At 41.4% G+C, this 23,108-nt stretch overlaps 1 protein-coding gene across 4 annotated transcripts in view; it reads right to left on the bottom strand.

Moving 5' to 3' along the window:
* The window catches only part of ippk.L (inositol-pentakisphosphate 2-kinase L homeolog), a 44,451-nt gene extending 22,521 nt beyond the window's left edge, over positions 1–21,930 (bottom strand). Inside the window, exons 1-5 of one of the 4 annotated variants that reach the window (XM_018258930.2) lie at positions 21,413–21,823; positions 17,920–18,031; positions 8,640–8,687; positions 5,810–5,905; positions 4,259–4,325 (exon numbers count right to left, since the gene is read on the bottom strand). In XM_018258930.2, coding sequence (XP_018114419.1) covers positions 4,259–4,325; positions 5,810–5,905; positions 8,640–8,687; positions 17,920–18,000 — 292 coding nt within the window. In that variant the 5' untranslated portion in view covers positions 18,001–18,031; positions 21,413–21,823. The other 3 variants (XM_041590752.1, XM_018258932.2, XM_018258931.2) reach the window with 3 other exon arrangements.
* Positions 21,931–23,108: the final 1,178 nt, after the last annotated feature.

The following is a 23,108-nucleotide window of genomic DNA, read 5'->3' as shown; positions in this document are numbered from 1 at the left end:
GATAAATATATTTGTTACCGTTGCAACTTAAGGATATACAAAAGTGTAACCTGCCCTTTAAGGGGGAAGAAAGTAAAAAAGTGAATTATTAATAGAAGGCCAGGTTCAGTCAGAGAAAGATCATGGTCTAAAATAAGAGTGGGAAATAACAGCTCAATGTCAGCAGATGTTTATTTTACTGGACTGGCTACTCACAGCCTGACTCATTGCTAATCACGTACACTCCTTAAAGGAACAGTAACATCAAAAAATGAAAGTGCAGTGTTGCCCTGCGCTGGTAAAACTGCTGTGTTTGATTCAGAAACACTACTATTGTTTATATAAATAAGCTGCTGTGTAGCAGTGGGGGCAGCCATTGAAAGGAGAAAAGGCTCAAGTTACACAGCAGTTTTACCAGAGCAGGGCAACAGTACAGGATATTTTCATTACATTTTTTCAATGTTACTGTTCCTTTTATGGATAGTCTAAAAAAAAGTAGACTGCCCTCCCATTATGGTTACACTCCCTTCCGCTTCAGAGATGTGCAACCTGTACAAATGTCTTCAGCCTTGCACTTTTATATGGTCAAGGAGCTCCTCGGTGCCTTCTAAAATCCTTATAAAATAAAACCAGGGCTATGTTATTCTCTAGAATCTAGATGAATGATGGTTAGTGTTGTCATCACTTATAAATGGTGCTTAGGGATATCGCTTATCTAGCGTGACTCTTTGATTCTTGCGTATTATAAGAATTAGTTTAAAATATGAAGATTTTAGAAGTCACCTAAAGAGTTTCGGGCCCAATACAGATGCATTTGATTTGCAGTCTTGCACTCTTCTGTGACTTCCAGTATCTTTCTATCTTCCCTGTAATGCTTTAGATATGTCAAGGCAGACAGGTATGGACATAATACTTTAGAGGATGTTAGGAGACAGATATCGGGGGAACTTTTTTTCTCATAGGCAAGAATAAAGACCCACAGGCCACCCATTTAGACTAGAGGAAAATAAATTTCATTTGAAGCAACGTTGGTGGTTCTTCATGGTGAGGACAGTGAGGTTGTGGAATAACCTGCTGGACAGTGTTAAATTCTATTAGTGGCCTGGAGGATTTCTTAGACAGTCATAATATACAGTTAGGTCCATAAATAATTGGGCAGAGACAATTTTTTTAAAATTTTGGTTCTGTACATTACCACAATGAATTTTAAATGAAACAACTCAGATGCAGTTGAACTGCAGACTTTCAGCTTTAATTCAGTGGGTTGAACAAAAAGTTTGCATTAAAATATTAACTAAAGCCTTTTTTTAAAACAATCACTTCATTTTGGGGGCTCAAAAGCAACTGGACAAATTAAATAACTGAAAACAAAATGTTCATTTCTAACACTTGGTTAAAAATCCTTTGCTGGCAATGACAGCCTGAAGTCTTGAACTAATGGACATCGCCACATTCTGGGTTTCCTCCTATTTAATGCTCTGCCAGGCCTTTACTGCAGTGGCTTTCAGTTGCTGTTTGTTTGTGGGCCTTTCTGTCCGAAGTTTAGTCTTCAACAAGTGAAATGCAGCTCAATTGGGTTCAGATCAGGTGACTAACTTGGCCATTCAAGAATATTCCACTTCTTTGCTTTAATAAACTCCTGGGTTGCTTTGGTTGTATGTTTTGGGTCATTGTCCATCTGTATTATGAAACGCCTCCCAATCAATTTGACTACATTTAGCTGGATTTGAACAGACAGTGTCTCTGAACACCTCAGAATTCATTTGGCTGCTTCTGTCCTGTGTCACATCAGGGATAAACACTAGTGTCCCAGTGCCACTGGCAGCCATGCACGCCCAAGCCATCACACTGCCTCCGCCATGTTTTATAGAGATGTGGTATGCTTTGGATCATGAGCTGTTCCACGCCTTCTCCGTACTTTTTTCTTGCCATCATTCTGGTAGAGGTTGATCTTGGTTTCATCTGTCCAAAGAATGTTTTTCCTGAACTGTGCTAGCTTTTTTAGATGTTTTTTTTTAACAAAGTCCAATCTAGCCTTTCTATTCTTGAAGCTTATGAGTGGCTTACACCTTGCAGTGCACACTCTGTATTTACGTTCATGGAATCTTCTCTTTATGGTAGACTTGGATATCGATAGACCTACCTCCTGGAGAGTGTTGTTCACTTGTTTGGTTGTTGTGAAGCGGTTTCTCTTCGCCATGGAAATGATTCTGCGATCATCCACCACTGTTGTCTTCCATGGACGTTCAAGTCTTTTTGCGTTGCTCAGTTCACCAGAGCTTTCTTTCTTTCTCAGGATTAACCAAACTGTCGATTTTGCCATTTCTAATATTGTGGCAATTTCTCGGCTGGGTTTTTTCTGTTTTTGCAGTTTATGGATGGCTTGTTTCACCTGCATGGAGAGCTCCTTTGACCGCATGTTGTCTTCCACATGCAAGCCCCCCCACCCCGCCTCAAATCAACACCAGGGCTTTTATCTGCTTCATTTATAATGACATAAAGTAATTGCCCACACCTGCCCATGAAGTAGCCTTTGAATCAATTGTCCAATTACTTTTGAGCCCCTAAACTGAAGTGATTGTGTTACAAAAAGGCTTCAGTTCCTCACATTTTTATGCAATCTTTTTGTTCAACTGAAAGTCTGCAGTTCAACTGCATCTGAGTTGTTTCATTTAAAATTTATTGTGGTTATGTACAGAACCAACATTAGAAAAACGTCTCTGCCCAAATATTTATGGACCTCACTGTAAAAGGTTATTGTGATCTAATTGTGTTTTTATGTTTTTTACTAAAGATTTCCCCCTGTGAGCACTGACTGTTAGTGCAAGTTTAAAAACAAGGCAAAAGGAAGCAAATAAATGGAACCTTACGACATTGGCCTTAAGCGATTTATGAATATGATAAGTATAGATGCACACAGGTGAAATACAGTATACTGGGACAATAAATGACTAAACCAGTAGCCTAATATTTTCTTGAATTCGGACATAGGCTACTGACATTTAAACATATTGCTATAGATCATGTCTTTATTCTGAAGCAAGGTAGGGACCGAAAAGTCACTTTGACCTTTTTGTTTGTTGCAAAATCCGAGTGTTGCTGGTCTTTTTTTTTAAAAAAAAATATGTGCTTTGTTTACCTTGTAACTGGGTATCATTTTGAAGCAGAGTGCCACCCTATGAATACACACACACTAATCAACACATGCCTGGGTGCTGTCTCATACATCACTGGTAGTTTCTCAGCAACAGACGCACTCTGGGACTTCATAATCCGGTGAAGGTAAAGCAAAAAAGACTGACAAATTTTATTACATCCACCGCATCATGAAGTCCGAGAGAGAGAGAGAGAGAGAGAGAGAGAGAGAGAGAGAGAGAGAGAGTGTGAGAGAGAGTGTGAGAGAGAGTGTGAGAGAGAGTGTGAGAGAGAGTGTGAGAGAGAGTGTGAGAGAGAGAGAGAGAGAGAGAGAGAGAGAGAATATATATCTATATATCTATATATATATCTATCTATATATCTATCTATATATCTATCTATATATCTATCTATATCTATATATATATATATATATATATATATATATATATATATATATATATATATATATATCTATCTATATATATATATATCTATCTATCTATCTATCTATCTATCTATCTATATATATATATATATATATATATATATATATATATATATATATATATATATATATATATATATAAAATAACTTATCAAGGGGACTATTATGACTATAACTGAAGGTCTGATGGAATAGGATGGAGTAATAGGATTTAAGTAACCACTGAACCCCTTTATAAAACAAAATCCTCCTGATCTTTAAGCCAGACAGACAAACAAAGACAATGGAGGAAGTAAAGGGATTGTGTATACAACCATGATCTCCATTTCAAGTCGTTACGAGTACTATCTTGTAATTGGGACAACACGTGACCAGAGGATTTCTGAGAAACAGCTGAACGGTTCAGTTGAACAGAAGAGCTGTACAACGTTGTACGTTTGAAGAGGAAATAATGCAACTTGTGGCAAATTTTTTTCCCCTCAAACTTACATCACTCTCCGAGATACAGAAATGTGTCTTGAAACTAATTTTGGCTATGCAGCCAGTGTAAAGCAAACGGGCAAAACAGAGTTCTCTTTGGTGACGTGGCGAGTCTATTCTGGTTGAATTGCAAACTAGATATGTTAATCTATGAACACATATGAGAGGATTATATTCATATAGAAATCATTGGAAGGTTCACATTTTTCTCCTTACCAGGTCTCTCTGACTGAACCTTCAAACATAACCGTTTCAAAAAATCCAGAGGCAACTGGACCACTTCCTGTAGGGGCAAGAACATTCCGTGTGAATAAACTGCAGTGTTCCTTTTGTTCTGTAATGAGGAGAGCAGACTGCCCGAGCTCCCTCTGACATTTATTAACACAGCAGCATGAAAGTGCAAAGCATTATTCATCTCTCAGAATCCGAAACAGCATGTATAACATAACTACAGTCAAATTTAAAAACTACTGAACTAATGGTACTTTAGTAAATCTTTAAATAATAACTATACAATTCAGTTGACTGAAAAAAAAAATATATCCAATAATCAATTGCCTAACTGCATTTATAAACCATATGAATGAGGTTTCATGCAATATTATTGTTTTAAATATGAATACATTTATTTTCATATAAATTATATAAATATGCCAAATTACAAATACAATTTATACATTTTTTTTTTTATTCAAAGCAAACCTTTTAATCTGAAGTGGAAAAAAAAAATCCACTGATGTTTTAAACTGTTCTGTCTCAAAATGGCATTTTAGGAAATCTCAAAAGGAATTCACCTTAAGGGCAGAGACACGCGCTCAGATTCGGGGAGATTAGACGCCCGGCGAAGTTGCCTCACGAGGAAACTTCAGACGACTTCGGAAAACGAATCTGTCCGAGTGCCATCCTGCCAGCGATTTACATTCTAGTTGGCGGGAAGGCAGTTCAGGGAGATTAGTCGACCTGAAAAAAGAGGAGATTTGTCGCTGGGCGACTAATCTCCCAAATCTGAGCACGTGTCTCTACCCTTACCAAGACAAGGTATCAAAATTCCAAAGATATGTAAACCAAATATTAGCGTTCTAGTAGAACGTTAGAATGCTGATCAGTATACTACAGATCTTTCCGTAATTTGGATCTTTATACCTTAAGTCTACTAGAAAATCATTTAAACATTAAATAAACCCAATAGGCTGTTTTTGCCTCCAATTAGGATTAATTATATCTTAGTGTGGATCAAGTATAAGGTACTGTTTTTATTATTACAGAGAAAAAGGAAATAATTTTTGCAAAAGTTGGATTATTTGGATAAAATGAAGTCTATGGGAGACAGCCTTTCCATAATTCTGAGCTTTCTGGATAAATGATCCCATACCTGTACTTTGCAATAAGGGAAAACCGAGAAGAAACACATTTAAACATTAAACTTGGACCAGAGAGCAAATAACCCAAACACTCTTACAAGCAGCTCTTTTATTTATTTAGACCAGAGGTAATTGGAAAGGAAAGGCAGATGGAATCAGATCCAAATAATTGTGTATTGTTTCTAAATCACATTTCCATTTCTTTCATGTAATATGAAGTCTTTACATGGCCTTTAATTTAATTTAACCACACATATATTCAGTCTGCAGCCCTGTGCTTACAAAGGTAGATGCAATTTGTACTTCATGGCAGTATGTGTATGAATCCTTCTATGATACAGCATGTGATCCGCACTGTATGCTACTATTCCATCTTTTCTGTGTTATATTTCTCAACTGAACATACCCCATGGTGAACGTAGTTTTCCCCTAGAAACTGCTTCATGATGTGTTTGCCGAAGTCTAGAATATTGTGCAGGTGCTGGTAGACTTCTTCTGTGCTCTGGGAAAGAAAATGAAAATGAAGCAGCAATTAGTCTCAAACCACTGAGAAAGTTGCATTAAGCAGTCTCAGTCGCAGCATGGGGGTAACCACTGAATCTGCTGTAGCAGAGACAATAACTGAAGTACCCATAGACCACTTAAGCGCTGCACTATTACCTTTACACAAGGATGATTCTGAGATAAAAATATGATTCGGTGGAAGGGTCAGGGGGAGAAAACAATAACAAGGAATCAACAAACAGTTTGCCAAAAAAAAACCTGTACAACTAAAAAGAGCCAAGAGGAGATCTCCATTCTGGTGAACTGTCTCTTCAACCTTTAATAAATAAGAGCTATAAGTAGCTTTGAAAACTCAGGAAAAAAAATGTCAATAGTGTAAATGTAGGGTAACGTAGAGAATCTTTGTTCTTGGAGGGAAATGCATGGTTTAATATAACATTGCATACATATAGGGAAACTAAATGACCCCACAAATAGTTAGTGCTAGAACTACTAGGAGATAATTCAGTGTTTGCGTCAGATCTAGAATATCATGGTGTCGTTTGTAGAGCAGACACTAAACGAGCAGTGCTCCAGGCAGTTATAGTAAAAAAAACAGGTGTTTATTGAAGTACAAACATAGATTCAGCCTTACGCGTTTCGTGTCCTCACAACACTTAATCGTAGAGCCTATGACTAATAGTTGTGAGAACACAAAACGTGTAAGTAATCTATGAAGTTTGTACTTCAATAAACACCTGTTTTTTAACTATAACGGCCTGGATGACTGCTCCTTGAGGGCCTGCTCTACAATCAACACAGTGATATCCGCTCCCCTAAGATGAAGGTTCAAGGCAGAGTCCCTGGACCTCCTCATATACGTGGGGAGTCTCTAAAAATAGGTTTCTGATGTTATTTGTATTATCAGATCTAGAATACCTGCCATATACTGAGCATCTGCTTCTTAGCAAAGGTCTTATTGGTTGCTCTGGATTACTAGAGCTAGTGCAAACATTGCAACTTTTATTACATTGCCCCTCTATAGGTGTCATTCTGATGTGACACAGTGTTACACATATCAGCTTTCAGGACAGTTCTCCAACCAGAAGATGCAGTGGGATAAGAGTTTTGTGCCACACCCTGCAGAGAAGGCAGCATGGGGTCAATCTGACATCGCAAGGATCCCACGCCAAGGATGTCAGTATAACTACCTATAGTAGTTACCTATATTAGTTACACCGACAGCTAGTGTGAATTTTACTGCATATTAAATGTTGCTCGTCGACAGCCTAACATTTCTAGATTGTGCTAGACTAAGTCCCAAATTAGTGGGCAAGAGTCACTTCGCTGATCAAGCAGGGTCACTTTCTGACCCCCGCAGCAGCTGCACTGAAGCACCCAGGGACTGCAATGTGCTTTCTTAAAGGGGTAGTTCACATGTGGCTTCATCCTCCCAAAGAAAAGAGGTATTGCCTTTAAAGCAGTTCATACAACTTATTGTGGTCAAAGAATATTCCCCAATGACGGCTTTTTAGTTCTTTTACTAATTTCCCAAAGTTTACATTTTTAGCTCATTCAATTTCCTGCCCTTCAAAATCGCTCAGTTGGAGCTCAGACTGATCACAGATGCTCTAAACAGTTACAATTTGATACTGACAAAGCCTCAAGTCAGTGTTAAGAAATGTTATCAGAGTGTATCTAACAGTTTAGAGAGCCAGTGACTTGTTTTCAGGAGCTGCTGCTGGGAAACATGGGGGATGGTAGAATACATTTTGTAGCTTTTTAAATTTTAGAACATTAGAAAGATTCTTTTTTTTTTGGTATATTATTTGAAAACTTATATTACGTTTTGTGAAGAATATATTTTGTTTTGGGACAGATAAATCTGAGGCAAAACTAATCCCGTTGAAGGAGCGCACACACAAACTCTAATTTATGTGGAGGGCAGCCATACATGGGCAGATAAAACATGCTGACTCAGCACCTCCAGACCAAGTCAGCAGCTTATTGGCTCGTGTATAGAAAGCTCTTAATGGCCCATCTTATTAGGGCAGAGACACACCCTGCAATTCGGGCAGAATAGTTGGCGACAAATCTCCTCTTCTTCAGGGCGACTAATCTCCCCGAATTGCCTCCCTGCCGCATGAAAATGGCCGGCGGGATGGCACTCTTATCGCTTCATTTTCCAAAGTTGCCTCATGAGGAAACCGGGCGACTTCGGAATATAAAGCGATCCGAGTGCCATCTCGCCAGCCATTTTCATTCTAAATGGTGGAAATGCATGGGAGGCAGTTCAGGGAGATTAGACGTCCTGAAGAAGAGGAGATTTATCACCAGACGACTAATCTCCCTGAATTGCAGCGTGTGTCTTAGACAGGTTAAAACATCCTGTTGACCAAAAACCGCATTATCGTACTAACTTCCCCTCTCTTGATGTGTCAACATAGTCAAATATTAGAATCAGATTGAGGGCCTGGGGCCAAACCTGGTCAAACTGAGATCTGTTTGTTTTTCTCTTAATACATCCCAACAAAATTGTGTAGCTAAGACTAGTTATTTATGTGTGTGCTGACCTAACAGAGCTAACTGCTGAATGGCTGCAATGGGCCGCTACTCTGGAGTAAAAAATGACACTAGAATTGTAAAATGCCCTGTAGCTGTTGGTTTTTGGGACCTTCATAATAAAGAGGCTGTGCAACCGACTTAACTAATTGGTATGAAAAGTTGTCACTGTTGAGGCAACGGCTTCTTACCTTATTAATGTTAGGAAGAAACTTGAGGAAACGCAAAACCACACAACTCTGGGGAGAAAGAAATAAAAAAACAATCAATATGGTATAAATGGTTTCAGCTTTCCATGTAAGCTACAATACCTTGCTCCCATCATCTCTGCTTGACAATCCCTTTCACAAGGCATCTTTATTTATACTTTATTACACAGATACTATGACTGCAATTGCAACACAATATTCACAGCCTTTATACATTACATTTTTGACTAACAAACTATATTAGAAACATTTTTTATTTTGCACAGCCTATTTAACAGTTTTTTTTTTCTATACTGAACAATTCCTTTATCGTTAAAGTAACGATACAATTGTAGCCTCTAAATGCAATCGTTTTTTGGCTGCCAGGGTCAGTGATCCTCGTTTGAAAGCAGGAAAGAGGTGAACTGTAGATGAGTGTAATAGTGGGATGGCTTGCAGGTCAGTGTGGGAAAGTAAGTTCAATTACAGACTTGGTAGAACACAGTAAATGTCTATGTTTAAATTCCCATAAGCAAAACAGTGATAATGTCTAGTAGGTTCAGCTAAACACTGTGGTTCATATTTCACAAAAATTACACATAAACCCTGAGCTATCAGTGATTAAGCAGCTGTGTGTTCCATGGTTAAAGGTGTAACAGGCAAGTGGCAGTTTTGGCCTCATGTAACTGTAACTGCAGTTGGAATATGCACACTGGGAACCTGCCAGAGATATAAAGCCTCCTATTGATTAAAAGAACACGCTCCTTGAATTACTTGCAACTGAAGATAACACATAGGTCTGCTGTGCTGCCTCCTGGGGGCCCAGAAATGTGGCACCCGGTGTTCTATGGTGGCACAAGTATGGCTTGGAGAATGTATGTTTAACTACAGGTGGAGCTCAGTAATTCAGTAACTTGCTGTTGCTATAAAAATAGAGGCAGTACAGAAGCTGGGAAACCAGAGCTGTGAAGTTGGGAGTCAGAATAAATTCTGGGTATCTGGAGAAGGAGTCAGAGTCACCAAGACTGTACTGAATCAAACTCCGACTCCTAATTTAAATACAAGCACTGAAAATAATCAAATCAGATTTAAGAGCTTCTATGAAGGAAGATGTGGCAAAATCAATCAATTCTGTTGCTAAGAACAATACTGTATTTTGGATTGTATTTAACAGCTAATGTACAACTAAATGTCAGTATCAATTAATATATAAAGTTGTTTTAGGTTTTCCAAATTTTTTTTTTTGTATGTTGTTTACTTAACGTCTTTCAATGAACATGGAAAATACGGAGGAGTCGGGAGGTACCATAAACCTGAGGCGTCAGATTTATGTACCAACTCCACAGCCCTGTGGGAAACTTATATATATATATATATATATATATATATATATATATATATATATATATATATATATATATATATATATATATATATATATATATATATATATATATATATATATATATATATATATATATATATATTCTGGATAAGGGAGTTAGCTTTATAGCTCTTACCATTGCGTGGGTAACAAAGAAAGAGTGGCAAGTCATTCACGCTGGTTTACAATTACAAGTGTATAGTTCAATATATAGCACAATGGAGTTGGTCATACGAGAGGAGGAACTTGTGATTGGCCATTTATTTAATCCAAGTTGCTGGCTGCTAAATGTACTGAAACAAAGGAAGCGTTGGCTTGTTCCCCATGCAAGCCGTCTCTTCCTTCAACTACATTTACTAGTGCTTATCCTCCATTTGTTACTTTGTTCTTCCCTTTCCATTATTAGTTTCAATTATGTAAATGTAACAGTTATATTCAGGAAATAAAATATTAAACCTTAAAAGGGAAAACTATCATTTGTGGTTGTCGACTTTAGAGGAGGATTCAGCATATGAGTCCAAAAGATAAAAATGTAATCAAGCCACAGAAACAAAAACAAGAAAAAAAAAACGTTAGTTATATCAAGAACACTGAACTTGAATACCCAAAAAACTTGAATACCCGGAAATCATGAAGGCTAAAAACATCTTCAAATGGTTCAAGGGACCTCTGCCATTGAGTTCTACATGAACTCGACAGGTTTTGGCTTGGAGTATTTTTGGATTCAAGCTTTTTTTCAGCTTCAGGACATATTAAAAATTACCAATATTTTTTTATCCCAAAAAAATTCAAAGTTTTTACTAAAACTTCCCTTGAATTTTTCGGGAAAAGCATAACTCGACCTTTGATAAATAACTCCCTTAAGAGCTGGGTCAGGACCCTGAAAATACAGCCCTCATGCTGTTTAGGTTGGGTCCTCATGATCCCCCTAATGTGAACGAACACCCGGGCAAGTAGCTAAACAAGTTTAGGGTGTGCTCCTCCATGTTTTTATATATATATATATATATATATATATATATATATATATATATATAATATATATATATATATATATATATATATATATATATATATATATATACACAAATACAAGAGGTCTTCTGCACCTCAGGGCAGCCAAGTTTAGGAGTTTTACTTTGAAAGCAGCAAGTAAGTTGCAGGTAAAACCTAGTCCCTTTGAAAAATATATAATGAAGCAATAGAATTCTTAATGAATCAGATGAAAATTGAGAGTAGGACACACCGGGGATGACCTTGACGTAGTTGGCCAGCTTAAATATATTGCAATATATGGACAAACAATCCCTGATTTGTTAGGTAAGGCATTTTATTAGTAGCAGTATGTATAAAATGTCTCAATGTCTTAAATATATTGATAATGGGTTGAGTGCAGAGGACCTCTTGTATTTGTCTATTTGTATATTGTGGTCACAGCCTCATTGCAACCCCGCCTAATGATTTTAAGTAACCAATACATGGTGAATTGCGGGAGCAGGTGTGAGTCTAAATTTTGGGGCCGGAAGCCAGCAGTGCTAGGTCACGGGCAGGGAGAGCACGCGACCCGAAGATTTTGTGCAGGAACCCCGACCCACGGGTTTCGGGCCAGTCCGCACATCACTAGACTATGGGTAGGAACAGACAAACATGTAGGCTGTGTATTTGTCTATGGAGTGAGAGCAATGCAGACCAGACGTCCAGCACATTAAAGATTTGAACAGTTATTTTCAGTGGCACAGCAGGTTCTAAACATATGTCAATAAACAACTTTCACAGACAGAAACACATTTTTACAATCACAAGGTTTTATAAAAGAGCAATGTATACTTTAGCATGACTTCCCATTAAATCACCAGTAAACAAACGGTTATATACGCGGAAATATGCCTGTGGTTTCATTCTTCTCATTATTTTGTTCATTCAGCAGATACAAAGTGCGACCATTCCGCAAAATGACAGATTTGGATGATTGTGTGATTTTCATTGGCCTGAACATAAAACCGAAAATAGATAACAGATCACAGCAGCACAGGAAAAGTGATAACTGAGAAAGGGAAATGCTCAATAAGTGTCAGGGCACACACTTAGATTCGGGGAGATTAGTCGCCTGGCAACAAATCTCCCCTTCTTTGGGGCGACTAATCTCCCCGAACTGCCTTATGCCGGCTAGAATGTTAATTGCTGGCGGGATGGCACTCTGAGCGCTTAGTTTTCCAAAGTTGCCTGAAGTTAGACAAGGAGCTCGTGTCTAATAGAGGGAGAGGGCAGGTTCAGGGGGCATGGCTTAATTTGGCCTGCATTTAGAAGTTCAGATGTTTTGCAACTAACATGGGTTTACTCATCAAGTAAAAGATACTGTATATAAGCGATGCACAAATCCACTATTTTAGGATTTGGTCGAATCCCAAATCCTTTGAGAAAAAACCGTCCAAATACCAAACTGAATCCAACCCCTAATAATTGACTTCCTTGTTTGTGTGACGAAAAAAAGTCACTTGATTTTTTTGGATTCAGATTTGTTTTCGGCCAGGCACTTTGATTTGGCTGAATCCTGCTAACAAAAGTCCAAATCTTGGCCGAAGCACAGATTCAGTTCATCCCTACTGTATATTTTCAATAACAAATGCTTAAAATTCAAAGTTTAAATCTGTCAATTGAGCACCTACAAATAAGCACCAACAACTGTCCTATTTTGACAAAGGTTTTCAATTTATAGCCCTGCAAAGAACCACGAATTACATTCAGCCAATTTATCTGCCTCCAAACTAAACCAACTATATCCTAAGTAGGGATGCACCAGGATTCGGTTCGAGATTTGGTCCAGGATTACAAAATTCACGAGACTTTTCTCCACACAAAAAAGGAAGTCAAAAAACGTTGTTCTTGTTCCCCTAATTTACATATGCAAATGATGGTCCAGATTTGGTTTGGTATTCGTCTGAATCTTACACAAAGGATTCAGGATTCAGCCAAATCCTAAAATAGTGGATTCAGTGCTTTCCGAATCCTAATTATATTCAACATCATATTTATTATGATTATGATAAATGACCCTTTTCGTGATGTGTGTCTTGTATGGTTGCCCCAACAGCTACACAACAGCTTTATATATTATTTATAGAAACAATATAAATTATATAAATCGGTGCAACAGTTATTATAGTTGAATGCATATAAAGCACTAATATTGTTGGTGTTGTTATCAGCCATCAGATTGAAACAGCAGTACACAACAAGTACATTTAGATCTGGCTGGTCTCCATCTAGTAGCTTTAAGAAAATAGCAGGACTTTCCGAGAGACAATGGCAGCATGTGTGCTCAGTGCAATCCGAGTGCTCTCAGTACAGAAGAAAAGGCCATTGTTTTCACTAATCACTTTCCAAGTAAACCAGGATTTAGGTCAAAAGCTCAAAAAGGATTGATTTCATGTTATTTACAGAGATACATATATACCAACAGCAGACAAATGTAAAATGTGTAAAGGTGGCCATACACGAGCGGATCTTAACCCGATATGCCCACTAACGGCTGGGCGATGTCGGGTGAATCCGAACTTTCGGCCCTAAAGCTGGCCATAGACGCAAAGATCCAATCGTACGAATGATTTTCGGATCGTGTGTGGAGAGTCCCGACATTTTTTGCCTGTCGGAGATCGGTCGATCGGACAGGTTAAAAGATTTGTCAGCTGCCGATAATTTCTCTGCTTGAATTGCCGATCGTACGATTTCCAGTGGGAGACTGGTCACTAACTTTTGTCGGACATAACTTTCGTTCGATTGCTGTCAGGGGCAGAACATAAGCTGATCTGTTCTGTTCTACTTTATTTGATCTGAAGGGTTAATGGCAGGTCGGGAGATGGGGAAGTCCAATCGGATCTTTGCATCTATGGCCAGCTTTAGCCACACTTTTGGTCCCATGTTGTCTGTTCACAGTTTGCAGTTATGAGGCATTATGCGGCACTTGATTTGTATGTAAATATGTAAACGTTTTCATTGATTGAAGGCGAGTAAAAGTAACACAAAATGCTAGTGGAAACTGTAAGTAATTTCCCCACAGCTTCATAAATTGGCAGCGCTGTGTTAGCTAATGTGCAACCCACTTTGATAACTTCCACAGCATTTGTTGTGGTGCGAACATGTACCAGCCACTGAGCAATGGGACTGTTTATCTTGCCAAAGATTGCATCAGTCATGGCTTTCCAACTGGCAGCCCGCAACCCCCGCCCCCCTTATGTGGCCCTCCACATCAAAGTCTGCCTGCTGTGTCTGCTTAGAGCAGCGAGCCACACCAAGCAGACCGTCAGTTCCATGCTTCTGTCACCCAACGCATCAGTGACATCATTGACGTGTATACGCACGTCGCGCTGCACCGCACAGAAGGAGCTATTACTTGCCGGCAAGAGGGAGAAGGTGAAGGAGGTGGATTCCACCCAACTGGGTGAACATGATTACTGAAACAAATTATTAAATAAACACTTGAAAAAAGCGGAAAAGTTAAAAAACAAAAAAAATCCCCTTAAAAGTGCGCCCCTCAATGATGGCGCCCTACTCTGCCTACCCCTAGTTCCGGCCCTGATCCCTGCAGTGAGCACCAACCATTTGGTTTTTTGGTGTGCTATTAATGTGGACATGGACTTGCGGTAACATGGGTGTGGTTTAAAGTGGGTGTGATCTAAAAGCAGGAAGTGGCTAACACTGGCTTCCGTTATCGGCCCTCCACCATGTAGATTAGAAAAATTCCGGCCCTCAGTACTTTGTTATTTGAAGTATGGAAGTGGAAAAGGTCAGTGCTAATGGGTTCCTAACCCCTGCCCAAGCCATGACTGTATACACACAGTATCCTATATGGTTGACACAACATGTTTCAAGTCACACAATGACTTTCTCAAGTGTATGTTAGGTTTGTGCTCTTTTCACACATTACTGGATACATATTCTAAAATAATCTCCAGTGAAACTGTGCTGAAGGGAATAAAGACATGATTATCTGTCTGTGCAGTCTGTAAGAAACCTCAGGGCTGTCTGTACTGCAGCTATAGCAGCAACAGAGCAATAGAGTAAACTGCTTCCTTAGCCAAACACACTGTTTCACTGTGTCACTTGCAGGACTAGGACACACACCCTTCTAGTTTATTTAATGCTATTGCTGGTGAAAAGGAAGGTTGCAGCCAGATAGCAGAGAGAATGGCAGCTTAGGAAACCTGAAACTGTAAGCAAGGCACAAAGACCTTTAAAACTATATATAACTATAGGGGGAAGCAGAGCTGTGATACAAAGAGTTGCTGTTCTTCTCCCAAGTTTATAGTGAATAAAGTACCCACTTGTAAATTAGAAGGATATGAGAAGTTACCTCGGAGTTCCATGGCCTGTATAAAAACACTCAGCGTAAGGTTATTGTAAGTTACTGAGGAGTTTCATGACCATATAAAAACACGAGGCCGAAGGTCATGGAACTCCGAGGTAACTTCTAATACCCTTATATTTTGCAAAAGGGATACTTTATTATAATACACAAGTTTCAGTGAGTCATGTGACAGAAATTACATCACTACTCACAGTTTATAAGGATATAACTTACAAGATATTCATGGCTTTTATGTATTATAGCAATATAAACACTATGCTCTGTTTAACCCCAATCTCCGCGGTCTCCCTTTGCAAGCACCAGCACAGTTTCACTACCAAGAGGTAGAAGTACTAGGCACATGAATAAAGTACAACAGTGATCCCCAACCAGTGGCTCACAAGCAACATGTTGCTCTCCAACCTCTTGGATGTTGCTCCCAGTGACCCCAAAGCAGGTAATTATTTTTTAATTCCAGGCTTGGAGGAATGTTTTACTGTTTTACTTTATGTCAGTCCACATAGGGGCTACAAAATAACCAAACACAGCCCTTATTGGACACCCCAGGAACTTTTTGCATGCTTGTGTTGCTCCCCAAATCTTCTTACATTTGAATGTGGCTCACGGGTAAAAAAAGGTTGGGGACCCATGAAGTACAAGCTAGAACTAGAAGGTAAACTAAGCAAGATGTGAGTTGCCCTATCTATTTACATCTTGCTTAGTGTACCTTCTAATGGCCCCCAAGGCAGTGTGCAATTACAGCAGCAGGTCAATGATCTGTATTTCTGAGCAGAAAGACGGGTGACTAGCCACATTAAGTTTTTTGTGAGTGTGCAGACCTGATATGCGACACTGTGAATATTTGGTTGCTCTGTAGGGGTAACTTTAGGTTTCTTGCACCTCCAACTATATCTTGTTTAGTTTTTCAGTGTAACCTCCATTCAGTGTAACCTCCATTTACCTATATTTCTGACTAGCCACATGAAAACAGCCATGGCAGTGTTTGTCAGCACAGTATCCACAAGTGACAAGGGGTATGTAGTCATCCCACCTCCCATGCTTAAAGGAGTGGTTCATCTTTAAGGTAGCTTTTAGTATGTTATAGAATGGTCAATTTTAAGCAACTAGTTTTCATTATTTATTTTTAGAATTATTTGCCTTTTTCTTCTTCTGACTCTTTGCAGCTTACAAATGGGTGTCGCTGACCCCTTCTAAAAAACACAATGTTCATATCCTAAAAACCTTTTGAAAACAGAAGAAATCAGAAGCAGATACTAAAATGAATACAGGTCAGCGGTTCTCTGCTTTACAAGGGCACAGACACCTGTTAGTACCACTCAGCAGATTGGGACTGTTTTAGACCTGGTGATTAGCTGAACTCCTCAGTTACTGCTATACATACGGCACCAGATAATAATGGGAATATGCCGGCAACACTGCCCCCTTTGCCCTGGTTGTTAAACAGGGTTGTCCGTATTGCCGTTACTGAACTACACCTCATTTGGGAATAAGAAGTATTACCTGAGAATGTTATCTTTAGCCCTTCACCCAAAAGGTGCTTATGTACCCCAGAACAATATCCCCAAGCAACCAAGAGCTTTTTTTTCCATCATTCCTTAAAAATAAACAGATCAAAGATGATTCATTGTTGTTGTAAATGACAACTTTGCCCTTTTAGTAGTGAATAAGAGTCACTAAAACCAACTGCCGGCCTGCTATAATCTGCAGCCATCCAACTGCTGAACTAGCAGGATGTGTAAGTAGAGCACCAAGTGTTGGTACAGTTCAGCAACAACATTGCTGTGAAGCAATAACACAATTTACATGCAGGGTGTAAAGTGGAGAGATACAATGCCTGCAGCCCCCAACTCATATATGCACCACAACATGTGCACACAGGCATCAGTAGGGCCTGCTACACCAGGGAACAGCTGCCACTGTAGAAAGGCTGGGGACTTGCTTGGACAAATATACAGCCCACTAGCATCATGCTTCTGAACCATAACTCGTTTAGATTATAAGCTTTTAAGAGCAAGCTCCCTCTACCTCCTGTGTCAGTATTTGTATACTTGATGCTTTATAAATGTGAATTAGTAATACAGGTACCACCCAGCACCCCACCCCATGAAAGCCAAGAGCTGGAGGACTGCAGGTTGCGCATGCCTCATGTACTGTATATACTTATTATAGCACACAATATTATAAATTTGTATATTTCGCCAGGACCCAAAGCTAGCTCTTGCATTTAGCTCAGACACTATGCATTTAGCCCAGGCACTAACCATTTAGCCCAGACACTAACCCCAGCCCTTCTCCACAAATGCAGGTCTCCCCTTTCAGATGTTGAGATAGAGAGGGGAGAGCAGTACAGTGAGTATTACACACGAGCTGGAGGACTGAGAGCCCCTGACAGACAGACAGACAGACAAGGTGCAGCAGAGATGTTACAGCACATGACAGAGCGCCACTACACACAGTGTTCCCTCCCCGCCTGCCTCTCAGCTCCTCGCCCCCCACAACATGGTACAATCCGAGTAATGACACCCCTCACTCACCTGAGCGTGCGACACTACCAGACTTTTGTTTCCCTCCCCGTGATAATTCCATTCGTTCTCGTCCATCTTCTCCGGTTCCATCCCCAGACCCTACACCGAGCAATTGCGGAGCCTGCTTGTGGCAAGTAGACAGATGAGAGAGGGACAATTAACGTGACACGTTCCCTCCCTCCCCAGCAGCTCCGCTTACTCCCCGGTGAGTGTTTGTACCACAATCCTCCTGCCCGGCTCCAGACACATCTACTCTGACTACATCACCAAGCTCCGCCCAGCCGTCCAATCAGTACGGATGTTGTTTACCATAGAGGAGAATGTTATAGCATCTCTATGGTTCTCCCTCTGTGAAGGGGGCAGAAGTGTGGGTAGCGAGTACACATAAGTAGTGGACATTGAGGGGCTATAGAGCTATAACCGCCCGTGCTGGCAAGATTGTTCCTACTAGAAGTTGTAGTTTGCTGATTGTCCTGGAGTAGCACGTGTAGAAACAAAAGCAGCAACGCATATAACTGGCCAAAGAGGCAGCAGTCACACCTCTATCCTGCCCACATATCATGTTCCAATCTCCCCCTCGTGTCTCATTTCACAGTCCCCCCCCTCCTCAGCCCTCAGCAGCTCTTGGCCTTGGCTTATGAGCTGAGGTCTGAGCACAGAGGGCTGGGGAGGGAGGACCGAGAAATGAGACATTGGGGGAGATTGGAACAGGATATGTGTGCAGGATGGAGGTGTGACTGCTGCCTCTTCAGATAAGAGAGTACAATAAAGGTTGGGGCAGACAGGCAGATTCGGGGAGATTTAGTCGCCTAGCGACTAATCGCCTCTTCTGCGGGCAACAATCTCACCAAACTGCCTTCCGCCTTCTTAAATGAAGAATCGCCTGCGCTAATGCACTCGCGGCGCTTCGATTTCTGAAGTCACCCTAAGTTGCCTCACGAGGAAACTTCGGAATACGAAGCGTCGCGTGTGCTTTAGCGGGCGATTTTTCATTGTAGCCGGCGCAGGACAGACAAGAGGGAAGGCGTTTCGGGGAGATTGGTTGCCGCAAGGACGAGGCGACTAGTCAGCAGATGACTTAATCTGCCCAGATCGCCCAGTGTGCCCCTACCCTAAAGGTGGCCATACATTAAGAGATTGGCGATGTCTCCAAACAAGCAGATCTCTTCCCGACATGCCCACACCGTGGGTGATATCGGGCTGATCAACGAACAGATGTGGCCGCGATCCTATGGGATTTTTAGTCCTGTCCGATCGACCTCTGGCCAGATATCGATCGGGGAGGACCGTTGGAGGGCCCCATACACGGGCCAATAAGCTGCCAACTCGGTCTGTCGCCAGCTTTTATTGGCCCGTGTATGGTCACCTTAAGAAGCGAGTCTGCATTTTCCCCCTCTTTTCAGACTCCTTTGATATTGGCTTACAACATAATTATTTTGCTACTGTCCTAAGCCTATGTGAGCTGTGTGGTATAAGGTGCAATGTGTTTATTTGTATTTTTGCACTTGAAAAAGGATCCATGCAGTCCGAAACATGTGTTGAATAAAAGATTTGCAGCTGAGACTGCGGCTTGTGTGCCCCTTCCTACCATTTATCGATTCAGTATAAGTCTATGGTCGAGTGGTGTGGCCTATTTGTAAGGAGAGCGCATTTAACCGGTGTAAGAAGCTGAGCATTTTGAGAATCTGATAACACACCCACATGCTCGGCTAAAAATGTAATCACAATGCACATATCCTAAATCCTTTTGAAAACAGAAGCAGATACTAAAATGAATACAGGTCTGTGGTTCTCTGCTTTTCAAGAGCACAGACACCTGTTGGTACCACTCAGCAGATTGGGACTGTTCTAAACCTGGTGATTAGCTGAGCTCCTCAGTTACTGCCATACATACGGCACCAGATAATAGTGGGAATATGCCGGCAACACTGTCCCTATTGCAGTTACAGCACTACACCCCATTTGGGAATGAGAAATATTACCTGAGAATGTTATCATTAGCCCCTAACCCAAAAGGTGCTTATGTACAACAGAACAATATCCCCAAGCAACCAGAGCCATGTTTTCATCATTCCCTCACAATACAGAGATCAAAGATGATTTGTTGTCATTATAAATGACATGTTTGCCCATTATTAGCGAATAAGCTTCACTACAACCAACTGCTTTAATCTGCAGCCATCCAACTGCTGAACTTGCAGGATGTGTAAGAAGAGCACCACGTGTTGGCACAGTTCAGCAACAACATTGCTGTGAAGCAATAACACTATTTAAATGCAGGGTGTAAAGTGGAGGGATACAATGCCTGCACCCCCAACTCATATACTGTATGCACACAGGCATCAGTAGGGCCTGCTACACTAGGGAACAGCTGCCACTGTAGAAAGGCTGGGGACTTGCTTGGACAAATATACAGCCCACTAGCATCCTGTTTATGAACCATAACTCTTAGATTGTAAGCTCTTAAGAGCAAGCACCCTCTACCTCCTGTGACAGTATTTGTATACTCGTGCTTTATAAATGTGAGTTAGTAATACAGATAACTCCCAGCAATCCACCGCATACAAGCCAAGAGCTGGAGGACTGCAGGTTGCACATGCCTCGTGTATATCCTTATTATAGCAAACAATATTATAAATGTGTCTATTTCCCCATCCCAAAAGCCTCCAGTGGTGCTGGACCCCAGAGCCCCCAACCCCTGTTCTACCCAAAGCTGGCTCTTTCATTTAGCCCAGACACTGGCCATTTAGCCCAGACACTGACCATTAACCCAGACACTGGCCATTTAGCCCAGACACTGACCATTAACCCAGACACTGGCCATTTAGCCCAGACACTGACCATTTAGCCCAGACACTGACCATTAACCCAGACACTGGCCATTTAGCCCAGACACTGGCCATTTAGCCCAGACACTGGCCATTTAGCCCAGACACTGACCATTAGCCCAGACACTGGCCATTTAGCCCAGACACTGACCATTTAGCCCAGACACTGGCCATTTAGCCCAGACACTGGCCATTTAGCCCAGACACTGGCCATTTAGCCAGACACTGGCCATTTAGCCCAGACACTGGCCATTTAGCCCAGACACTGGCCATTTAGCCCAGACACTGGCCATTTAGCCCAGACACTGGCCATTTAGCCCAGACACTGGCCATTTAGTCCAGACACTGGCCATTTAGTCCAGACACTGGCCATTTAGCCCAGACACTGGTCATTTAGCCCAGACACTGGCCATTTAGTCCAGACACCCAGCCCTTCTCCAAAAATGCATGTCTCTCCTTTCAGATGTTGAGATAGAGAGGGGAGAGCAGTACAGTGAGTATTACACACGAGCTGGAGGACTGAGAGCCCCTGACAGACAGACAGACAAGGTGCAGCAGAGATGTTACAGCACATGACAGAGCGCCACTACACACCGTGTTCCCTCCCCGCCTGCCTCTCAGCTCCTCGCCCCCCACAACATGGTACAATCCGAGTAATGACACCCCTCACTCACCTGAGCGTGCGACACTACCAGACTTTTGTTTCCCTCCCCGTGATAATTCCATTCATTCTCGTCCATCTTCTCCGGTTCCATCCCCAGACCCTACACCGAGCAATTGCGGAGCCTGCTTGTGGCAAGTAGACAGATGAGAGAGGGACAATCAACGTGACACGTTCCCTCCCTCCCCAGCAGCTCCGCTTACTCCCCGGTGAGTGTTTGTACCACAATCCTCCTGCCCGGCTCCAGACACATCTACTCCGACTACATCACCAAGCTCCGCCCAGCCGTCCAATCAGTACGGATGTTGTTTATGATAGAGGAGAATGTTATACAGAAGCAGCGACGCGAATAACGGAAAGCGTTTTAGGACATCTTCCGGAGAATACACGCTCCTGCGCGCGCTCTGCTAAAGAAGAAAAATGCAGACTCGCCTCTTAGTGTACTCACACTCCCGAAGAAGCAGTCACACCTCCGTCCTGGCCACAATAATGTTGCAATCTCCCCCTCGTGTCCATTTCTCGGTCCTCCCTCCTCTGTCCTTGCTCCTCCCTCCCCAGCCCTCAGTGCTGAAATTCTCTGTCCTCAGCAGCTCTAGGAAATGCCTCCCTCCTCTGTCCTTGCTCCTCCCTCCTCAGCTCTAGGCCCTCCCTCCTCAGACCTCAGCTGGTAAGCCAGGCTGATGGCTGAGGAGGGAGGGCTGAATGAGTAAAATGCGACTCCCACTTCTGTCAGTGCCCAGCTCTTATGTTGTGATTGTTGCCCACTTCCACAGTTGTCTTCACACGTCACAATCCTCTTTCTGTGGCAAAAGACATGTTATGTATTTTTTATTTTGTTTAAAGAAACATGAATAGTACAGCAAAAGTTAATTAGTCCCCTATTTTATATTGCTTTGCATTACAGCTAAAATGTAGTTCCCAAGCACTGAAGATAATAAATCTCATACCTTTTATAAGCAACATGCAATATATGTCAGGACTCATTCATTTACATAATTACAGCTTTTAAAAAACACCCATTACAATATCTGCACAACAGGGGGTCATTTATCAACACTGGGCAAATTTGCCCATGGGCAGTAACCTATGGCAACCAATCAAATTGCTGCATTCTACGTGCAGCTGGCTTTAAAAAGCTAATCACTGATTGGTTGCTTTAGGTAACTGCCCATGGGCAAATTTGCCCAGTGTTGATAAATGAGCCCCTGTTGTGCAGATATTGTAATGGGTGTTTTTTAAAAGCTGTAATTATGTTTCTCTCTTGTTCTCTCATCCTCTTGGCTTCCAGTACAAACATACTTGGGTGTGGTACAACAAATATTTTGCCAAGACTAACAAGCTTTTTCACAAGCACCTTTGTAAATAAATCCAAATACACACACTAAATAAACAGATGGTAGCAAAAAAGAGGAAAACAACATTAACTCTCTGATGTACTCTAAGGCTGGTGGCACACGGTAAGATTTTTGAGAGTTTAGTAGCCCAGCGACAAATCTCTACTTCAGGCGACTAATCTCCCCAGAGCCAGGCCAGGCAAGCCAGGAGCCCTAGGCAACCTGGCTGATTGCGGCGCCGGATGAGTGCACGCATTGGAGCTCACACTCTTATGCATGAGTTTACACTGGCGCGTGTATGTGCGAGTTGATGCTGGCGCACATGCGCAGAATGCCTGCATGAGTTGACGCTGGCGGACACTCATGCGTAGGACG

The sequence above is a fragment of the Xenopus laevis genome, chromosome 4L (genome assembly GCF_017654675.1).
Source record: "Xenopus laevis strain J_2021 chromosome 4L, Xenopus_laevis_v10.1, whole genome shotgun sequence".
In the NCBI taxonomy this organism is placed as follows: Eukaryota; Metazoa; Chordata; class Amphibia; order Anura; family Pipidae; genus Xenopus; species Xenopus laevis.
This window is presented reverse-complemented; position numbering and strand designations above follow the sequence as displayed.